Source organism: Sparus aurata, chromosome 6, assembly GCF_900880675.1.
Source record: "Sparus aurata chromosome 6, fSpaAur1.1, whole genome shotgun sequence".
Taxonomy (NCBI): domain Eukaryota; kingdom Metazoa; phylum Chordata; class Actinopteri; order Spariformes; family Sparidae; genus Sparus; species Sparus aurata.
In genome coordinates this window covers 4,468,858-4,478,857 of record NC_044192.1, presented here as the reverse complement: position 1 = coordinate 4,478,857, position 10,000 = coordinate 4,468,858, and the positions used below count along the sequence as shown (strand labels likewise).

Sequence of the window (10,000 nt, the reverse complement as noted above, 5' to 3'; positions counted from 1 at the left end):
TTCAACCATCGTATTGTTTTATAGAAGAAACCACCGTCTGTCTGATAGCTACTTTATTAATTATTTTAATTCTACTACATTCTTCTCTGTATCTTGTTTGTAGAATGACGAACTAATTTAATCACATTTGGTCCGTTTCAATTTTAATCTAAACAATTTAGTTTCACTTTCGTCTGACGGCGCTTCATCCATCACCCACGTTGATTTGCGATTCGTTTATATACTGGGCATTACGGTAAGATCGTGGAACAACTGATTTAAAAATAAAAGCAAAGAAGGCGAGTTCATATTGATTAGGTCAGTCTGTCAATAAACAAATAAATATAACAATCTGACAAAAAAACTACATTTAGTAAACGTATAGAAATAATAAAACCAAAAATTAATAACTCATGCCTGCAATGTGGATTTTAAAGATTGTGGCTTTGAATATGAACACTTTGTCATCTCAGTTGTGAATAATGAGTCAAACTTATTGATAAAAGATAAAGTTGGAAACATCATGTGGATCTAAATAACAGACTGTCATTAAGAGTCTTCTCAGACCAATAACACAGCAGAGTTCACCACAGTATCCAATATTTTCACTGTGAAGCCTCTAAATTAAAGCTGGAATGTTTCAGCAGACTCATTTTAGTTCTGAAGGACAGGTCATCACTTCATAATGTCAAAGATGCAACAGCAGGAAAACATTATGTTGTTACAGAAATTAAATCCCTTTTATAGTTCATAAATAGGCTGTCTTCTGCTCACTTTAATTTGATATTATAACGAAACTTGTCAGCAGTGGAAAAATGTTTTTTAACATTGTGTGTATTAAGAGGATGCCTTGTTTTTATACACTACCACCTCCTACTCTGCTAGGCGTCCTCATTGTTGTACACTGCTGAGGTTAAATAGATCAATGCGATAATGAATTTGAGATTAATAGTTACTAGTGCAGTGCCCATAAGAAAAATGTATTCCTATAGAAAAGTGGGACATTAAGTAGCTTTTTTCATGGATGGCCAAATGAGGCTGTGTTTGAAGGTGGAACGTCAGGGATATTTAGGTTTGTTGTGAAATCCAATATTCCAGGGTAAAACTGGCTGTTTTTGATTTTTTTTGATTTTGCCATTATATTTCAACTTCAAAACTATTTACTTGGTGTCATTATTTTCAGCACAACTTCACATGTGTGACTGTACAGTTATTTTTTTATTTTGACATACTGTATTAACACAATTGTAGGATACTATGGTATGCGGTCCTGACATGGCAGCACCATAAATATATGATGTAGGAGACACTGCTCGAACACTACTTTGATATATATATGATTATTAATCACTAGCAATTAATATTACACTTGTTAAAGGGGCACCACCTCCGTGTTTAGTTATTGGAATAATCCGGAGGACATTATTCCAAACACCTAACTGTACCAGTTAGCTTGGACAGTTAGAGTCCATTCAAAATCAATTTATTCAGTCTCAATATTCTGAAGTAGTGAATTCTTTGCACGTATCCATCGGTTCTCCACATTAAAATTAAGTTCCAGACAAAGACAAACGATTATATGTTTATTGACTAAATAATTTGGGTAAAATAAAAGACATGACAATTTTAGACGAACAACATATAACAGAAAATGTAAAGACTGTAATTAGGAAAGTAATAAAGTCGTGTGACCGGCGGTAGATGGTAAAGTTAAAGGGTCGGGTTTTTATATATTAAATATTACGGGAGTAATCTTTTAATACTAACGAGACCCTACCTCAACTTTCTTAAGTTCATAGGATAAAGGTTAGAACTTTAGACAGAAGTCAGAACTTTGACAGAAGTCAGAACTTTAGACACCACTCATTCTCACGTGTGTGGATCCAGCTGCATGAAGACGTTCAGCCTGTTTTGTCTGGGCGTCAGGAGGCACTGAAGCTTGGTCTCTTTGAGAGTTCTGGGTTGGACCACGGCACAGCGCGTCGGTCCAGTAGCCAGAGGGAAGGCCGATACTCTGTTGAGGAACTCTTGGTCCGAAGGCCCAGCGGGTTTTCCGCCTTGGGAGCGCTGGGGGCAGAGTCGGTCTCGGCTGGGAGCACACAAAGTCTCTTTCGTTGGACTCTTTGCAAGGCTTGCAACGTTCTTCATCAGATGATCACAGTCTTGAAAAAGACTTTTCTTGGTGGTTTCAAATAGTGGTACTCAAGTTCTGATCCTTTCACTAATTCAACTTCTTCTGGATCAGGCGGTGATACTTTAACAGTATAAAATCAAAAAGAAAAGAATTTGTTCTATTAAAGACTTGGATAAAAGTAGAGTACTTAAAGTAGTTATTCAATTCGCTTTCTTAGAGCTTGTTGCAAAAATAAAAGTAAAGATTACTTTAAAAATAAAAATAAAAATAAAAATGAAAAACAAAGAAGTGAAGAGAAAAGAAGAGGGAGAAGAAGCAGGGGGAGAAGAGGACAGGGAGAGAGCGTGTCCGGAGAAGAAGAGGAGAGAAGAAGCGCATGAGTAGGGCCCTATGATTTCCGCGATCACGGAATTGCGGACGGAATCGCGGAATTGGCCGATTAAAACGGAATCTACTTTTTAACATGGAATATCGCGGAATTTGACATAATTTCACTGAAATGTTGTTCTCGTGTGGAAGAGGAACTTTTGTCTGGGGAAAACTGCACGGGGGGAACCAAATCTGGGTGGCACAACAAGTCGCCGCCGCCCCCCTCCTCACAGACTGAGCTCCCCCGTCAAAACATAGCAAGCATGGCGAAGTGCCTGCCCACGGCTCCGTCTTCGTCGGCGAAAAAGCTGAGAAACTTGACATTTACCCCTCAGTACAGAGCCGAGCAGTCCCGAACGACTTGTATGTGTCAGGTGAACTGTTGTTTTGCAAAGAAGCAGACCTGAGAAATCATAATTAAAGATGTAATGCGTCAGAGTTAGCCACCTGTCCGATTCATATTATTGGCATATAATACCAGAGTGACTGTTAACTGCTGCTAACAGTAGCTGCTGTTAGCTAGCTGGCCCCGTTAGCCACAGCCCCCTTAGCTGACTCTGCCTGGGCTGGGAGGCTTTTCTGGATCTGCCTGAGAGCTGACCATGTTTTTATTCAATGAAACCCATACAAACACAAAATATACTACTGTATGAAGACATGATGAAGTCAAAATATTTTTGATGCACTTTACTGTACTGTACGGTACAGTATTGAGGAAATATGTTTGTCCCCTCAATTAATTTAAGGTAATTTCTATTTAATTTGTGTACATTTGAATTATTTACATTAAAAACACACTGTTTTTGGTAGTATAATAAGAGTAAATCAGGATTCCCAAAAATTAAAACGGAAAAAACGGAATTCCCAAAAATTAAAACGGAAAAAACGGAATTTGGGAAAAAACAAAACGGAATTTGGGAAAAAATAAAACGGATTTCATAGGGCCCTACATGAGAAGGGGAGAGTGTCTCTTTTTATGACCTGTAGCAGGGGCTGGCTGACAGTGTCACACCTCCTGTGATCTGAGTTGAGGCTCCCAAAAGTTAATCTAACTATACTATTGTATTTAACATTTTGAAATCGTGTTTTAACCTTCCCAAAACTTCACCATCTTAAAAGTCGAATTTTTGTCTTCGTGAAAAGATGCAACATGATAATGATCATTTGTCATTCAAAAGAATTATAACCTGATTAAGACATGAAGCACTTAAGTATACAACATATGACAATAAAGTATACAATACACAGTAGAACCAAGGACTTATACATATTCCTTGTAGTTCTATCTTTAACAAAACATATCAGACATTTAACTGGTAAATAATACAAGTATTACACAAGGAATGATGATCTTCAAATCTCTCCTCCCTCGACAAAGGGGAGGGGTTTCTGTTGACCTCAAACTTATTGAGTAATAAACTTCATTTGGGCTTCACAATAACATAATAAAGATTTGTTGAATGACCTTCTTACTCTTTTTCGGGATCCGTTAAATTTAAGAAATTGAGATGTAGTTTATTTATTATTTAGGACTTTTGGGTGAGAACAGAAGACTGAAAGGGCGAATGGTATGTCAGACCCAGGAACAACAACGGTCGTAAATAACAGTTGGACATGTGAGGAGAAGAACACACAGATAAGGTTCCCCATTAAGCCTTCCCCCACTGGAGAATGTTCCAGAGGGAGAGAAACGTAGAGTAAAACATCTTAAATCACCACATCTATGTTAGAAACCAGTCCTTCTTCCTTTTGGTGTGACCAAAGAAAACTCCATCGGGCTTGACCTTGTTTGACCTTAGGAAAAGTGGTTCATCTTCTTTGGAGGAAGAGGAACAGACCAGATGTGCTTTGTCGTTGTAAATTACAAAGAAGATCTCTGGTGATCTGTTTATTGCAAGAAAAACAACATCTTCCCACTCTGTGGAGAGGAGAGGAATTTGCCAGGCCAGGATATGGGGCTTTCAGTCCCAAATGCTGGAAAAAGGAGTTGATTTGGGTTAAAGGTAATCATGGCCGAAATGAGACCACTTTAAGATGCAGAGACAAAGGCATGTGTTCCTACACAATGGACCTAAAATCACAAAAAAAAACTTAAAATCCGACTAGGAAAAAGTTAAGATTTTCTTACTGTGAAAACCACAAATATGTTTAACAAAACATTTGTTTTTTAACTTATAATGCAAATATAAATTGTTGTTTGCTAAATATGTGCATACATTTTAAAAATGTATCAAGTTATATGTAACTATTTACATTTAATTGCAGGCAATGCTCAGGTCTGCCTGTGCTCCTTGAGAGCTGCACTGCCTGCTTCACATTCAGCTTCTCCTCATTGTGTCGACTCATTAAACAAAAAAACGACTCCACTACACACTAAACACACTACACCAAACACTACATAACACACTAACTACACACTCCAAACACGCTAAATGTCACAAATCTCTCAACTCTCAATATCGCTGTCTACACACCGACCGTTGTTGCCTGTCAATCATCCGCCTACGTCCCTCCCACAACTTCCTGTTCCTCAACAACCAAACTTGCTGCTTGGACACTTTTGTGACAAAAGCCCGTTTTTACCGCGTCTCTGTTTGCCAGATATTTGAGGCAAACACAGACAGACAGACAGAAAGAGATTCCTTGCTTTTATAGAGATATGTGTTATACTTCATCATTAATAATTATTAGACATGTTATTTGCTTCAAACTGTGACTTTTCCAAAAGCTACTAACATCAGTCAGCAGTGATGAGTTCAGGAAGGTTTTCTTGAGACTGTGGTGGACGGACCTCAGGTCCTTTGGGCAGTACTGGAATATATCATGAATTATGTGAACATAAACAGGTTGGTCCAGTCATCACGATAGTATACAGCTATGGCTGTATATGAGAGATCTTTCATGCCATTAAAAGATGTGAAAATATTTTAGTTTTTTTGGATCATAATGAAACTGTTGAAGGACAAATTAATTTTGCAGCCCACAAATGACCAAAACCACCTTAAGTAGGGCCCTATGATTTGGCGGAATCGATTAAAATGGAATCTATTGTTCAACGCGAATATCGCGGAATTTGACATAATTTCACTGAAACACTGTTTTCATGTGGAAAAGGAACGTATGTCTGAGGAAAACTGCACGGAGGGAAGCAAATCTGGGTGGCACAACAAGTCCCCACCCCCAACCCCCCCTCCGTCAAAACAATGTAAGCATGGCGAAGCGGCTGCCCACGGCTCCGTCTTCTTTGGCGAAAAAACTGAGAAACTCTACATTAACCCCTCAGTACAGAGCCGAGCAGTTCCCTAACGACTTGTATGTGTCAGGTGAAGTGTTGTTATGCAAAGAAGGAGACCTGAGAAATCATAATTGAAGGTGTAATGCGAGAGAGTTAGCCACCTGTCCGATTCATATTATCAGCATATGATATCAGAGTGACTGTTAACTGCTGCTAACAGTAGCTGCTGTTAGCTAGCTAGCCCCGTTAGCCACAGCCCTCTTAGCTCAGAGGACAGGGGGAGGGTTGGTGTTTTCACTGCTAGCTGGTTAGTATGTTTATTGACATAACGTCACGAGTATAATTCCTCATTTTGTTGGTCATCTTTGCAAATTTTTTTTGAATATTTACAACTTAAATTTTCAGAACAATTTTGGTATGCAAACATTTACTGGATCTGCCTGAGAGCTGACCATGTTTTTATTCAATGAAACCCAAATTAAACCCATGAAAACACAAAATATACTACTGTATGAAGACATGATGAAATCAGATGTTTTTGATGCACTTTAGTGTACTCTACGGCAGTGGTTCCCAACCTGGGGTCCGGGCCCCCCCTAGGGGGGCGCCAGAGATCGCAGGGGGGGCGCACAACTTTGTCTGCTCTGAGGTTGTGAGGTTACCAGAATTATATCTGTGCACATTAAATGTATAAAATCCCAATAGCATACCCAACTGGATAATCAAAAGTCTGTATAATCCAAATTGAACGTATTTTTGGTCCACATTTAAATTCATTAAGCTATTTATCACCAACACCCCTATGAGGTAGGCAGGTAGGTAGGTAAACTGTGTGTGTGTGTTTGTGTGTGATACACCTGATGACACAAAAAAGGAAGAAATGTATCTATATACATTGTAAAACAAGGAGAATAAGAGCAAAAACCTACAACTGTTGTTTATTTTTGCAAATAAAAGTTTGTAATTAATCACTTTATTCTTAGTGTATGCGGGTTGGGGTTGGGGGGGCCTGGCTTTTCTTCGACACAGGCAAGGGGGGCTTCAAGGAAAAAAGGTTGGGAACCACTGCTCTACGGTACAGTATTGAGAAGATGTGTTTGTCACCTCAATAAATTTAAGGTCATTTTTATTTAATTTGTGTACATCTTGTCATTTACATTAAAGAAACACAGTTTTAGTAGTAAAATAAGAGTAAAAGGTAAAAAAAACAAACCAAAACTGGATTCCCAAAATTTAAATGGAAAAACGGAATTTGGAAAAAAATTTAACGGAAATTGGGAAAAAATAAAACGGATTTTATAGGGCCCTACTAAAATATTCCACAAAGAAGTCAGTAAAGTTACAGTCATGGTCTCTGTGTTGTTCTCCATTGTGGTGCAACTGTGCTACGACTGCTACAAAGAGGTAGGGGCGGCTGTGGCTCAGGGGTAGAGCCAGTGTCTTGTTATCAGAGGGTTGCTGGTTCCATTCCCCTGGTCTGCATGTCCAAGAGCAATATACTGAACCTGAAAGTGCTCCTGATGTGCTGGTCGGCAGCTTGCATGGCAGCCACCACCATCAGTGTATGAATGTATGAATTTAGGGCTGGGCGATATGGCTGAAAAATGTATCACGATTTAAGTGTTTCATATCAGTCGATATCGATAATTATTGACTTTTTTTTTTTTACCCATTTGAAACAAGTAAAATTTGAAAAATAACCCTTTAAATGGTGACTACAGGTGAGATTAAAAAAAAAAAAAAAAAAGATTTTCAAGTTTTCAGAATCACAATTGAAGACTAAATAGTGTAGAAGCTAACATTGCTGCTTGACAACATGTTAATGGGATAGTTCTGGTTTTTTGAAGAGGGGTCATATAAAGTATATATCTATTGTCGGTCTGTTCCCTACCATAATTGCCGATCAGTGCAGCTTCAGTTTGGAGAAGCAGAGAGCCGCTCCAGCCCAGACGCTCAGCTTTGTAGTGCAGAGTGTATCCCTACGCATTAGCGCCACTGGGCCGTTGCGCTAATGCGTAGGGATACGGAGGTATGAAATTAAGTTAAGTTTTAATTGAAAGTAAACAGAGATGCATGCATAAACCTTTCGTCCAGCAACCGGGCCACACACTGTATTTCGCCGCTCGCAGATCACCTGTTTCTAACGGAGTTCATTCTATCGAACGTATTTTCTATTGATATTTATCATGTGTCTATTGCGATAAATATCGTTTTATTGCCCAGCCCTATACGAATTACTGTAAGTTGCTTTGGACAAAAGCATCTGATAAATGCCCAAAAATGAAAAAAATGTTTAAAATGCAACAATGCTCAGGCCCAGTTGGGGGGCGGAGCAGTGTAAGAGGGACAATTGTGCTTCAGCACTATACGGAGCAACTGGGCCCAGTGAGAGTGGACCCAGTTCTACTTTGATTTAATTTAACATGTTTGTGCTCATTGTTAGTGTCAGAAAAATTTGCAACTCTAGTAACACTGTTTTCTTAACCTTCAGAGAGAAAGAATCACCAAAGAGAGTTCCTTGATCAAGAATCTTTTACTTGCGGCAAGGGGAGCAATCATACAAACTAACAGGTTGTAAGGCTGTCTCTGCAGATCCACACAGAATCATGTTAAACAGCAACTTTTATAGCATCGTCTTCACAGGTCACACCCAGTGCTCGCGTAGGAGTCACTTTCGAGGAACAAACATTTCTTAGTTGATGTTTCTCATATCACATTCTCAATGACAGGCGGCAGGGTTCGTTTCAACTATCGTTTGTGGTTCCATGCAGGTTAAACAATATATGCACCATACAGGAAACAGACTGCAACAACTCCTGAGACAGGATTTGGTATTCGTTTAACGACATCTCCTTTCCCATACTAAAAAAGGGATATAAAAATGTCACACAAGAGTTTAACTAATATTTTTCCATCAGTTAGACTGCAAACACACTTATTCAGTGATCACAACTTCAAATGCCTTCACTTCATTCTCGTTGATTTGTATTCTATGCAAATATACAAACAGAACTTGATCACCACACCACCATTCAACAGAATCACAGACTAGAGTTCTCAACGGGTCGGCCCGGCCTGACAAACCCGACCGGACCCGCAGGTTCGGGTCGGGCCTCGGGCTTCCTTTTTTATAAAACACATTTCATAAAACACATTTCTTGCAGGTTGTAAATTATATATTGTTTGTTCTGTGAATCATCGCTGTTCACGTGTGATGAAGAGTGAGTCTGGCTGCCTGCTTACACTCTGAGTAAGAAGTCAGAGTGTAAAGAAAGGCTGCAGGTTGTCCAGCGTTGTGAATATCTCTTTGGACAGTGTGAGGTTCTGTCAGCCTGCAGGTCAGCAGGTCAGAAGCAGCTCCAGACACATCAGAAAATATCTCTCTTCAAATGTTTCTGAACACAGTTTTCATATCCAGGTCATCCAGGTCTGATGATGTCATCACTGAAATAATGCTGAAGCTGCATTAGTCACACAAACTGATTTATCAAAGCTTCTCCTGAGGGAGAATATTTCAGTAGGTGTGATGTGGAGGAACATTTAGAGATATAAATAATTTGATTACTAACCAACATGCTTGTAAACTGTTTTCACCTGACAGCTCTCTGTTGAACATCATGATTAAATTTACTTTATTTTTCATGTCCAGGTGTCAAAGTGGTCGTGGGAGAAGACAGTGATGCTGTTTTACCCTGTTTGATCAGCACCAAGGAGAACATCACAGGAAAAACCTTTGACTGGAAGAAAGATGGTCAGAAGGATGTGTTCATATATCGTTCAGGCATTCATTCCAACAACGCCTTCACAGGTCAAGATTATCAGTTCAGAGGTCGAGTCTCACATTTTCAAGATCAACTGAAGAACGGCAACGCCTCCATAAAGATCCAGAATACAAAGAAAGCAGACAGCGGGAAATACAGCTGCATTTTTCCACGTCTTGAACCGAGACAAACATTCTACATTGAGCTTGTTGTTGGTGAGTGTTTTCATTAAACAGTTAATGTTCTGTATGACAGTACACAGAACTTTGAACATGTTATTGTTCTAAAGAACTGTTATTTTCAAGTTCAAGTTGGGGTTCACACACCGTCAATTGGAAGTCAGAGTCATTTTTAAACCTGGGCCCTATGTTCACATTGGAGCTGCAGCTCAGTCATGTTCAAAAGTCTACATACACTTATAAAGTAATTGTGTGTGTGTGTGTGTGTGTGTGTGTGTGTGTGTGTGTGTATATATATATATATATGTATGTGTATATATATATGTATGTGTATATATATGTA

General features: G+C 39.0%; 1 protein-coding gene across 1 annotated transcript in view; it reads left to right on the top strand.

Annotated features, from left to right (window-relative positions):
* The window catches only part of LOC115583270 (butyrophilin-like protein 10), a 21,171-nt gene that overhangs the window by 448 nt on the left and 10,723 nt on the right, over positions 1–10,000 (top strand). The window contains exon 2 of the mRNA XM_030419932.1: positions 9,367–9,693. Within this exon, the coding sequence (XP_030275792.1) occupies positions 9,367–9,693 (327 nt within the window). The remainder of the gene's footprint in view (positions 1–9,366; positions 9,694–10,000) is intronic.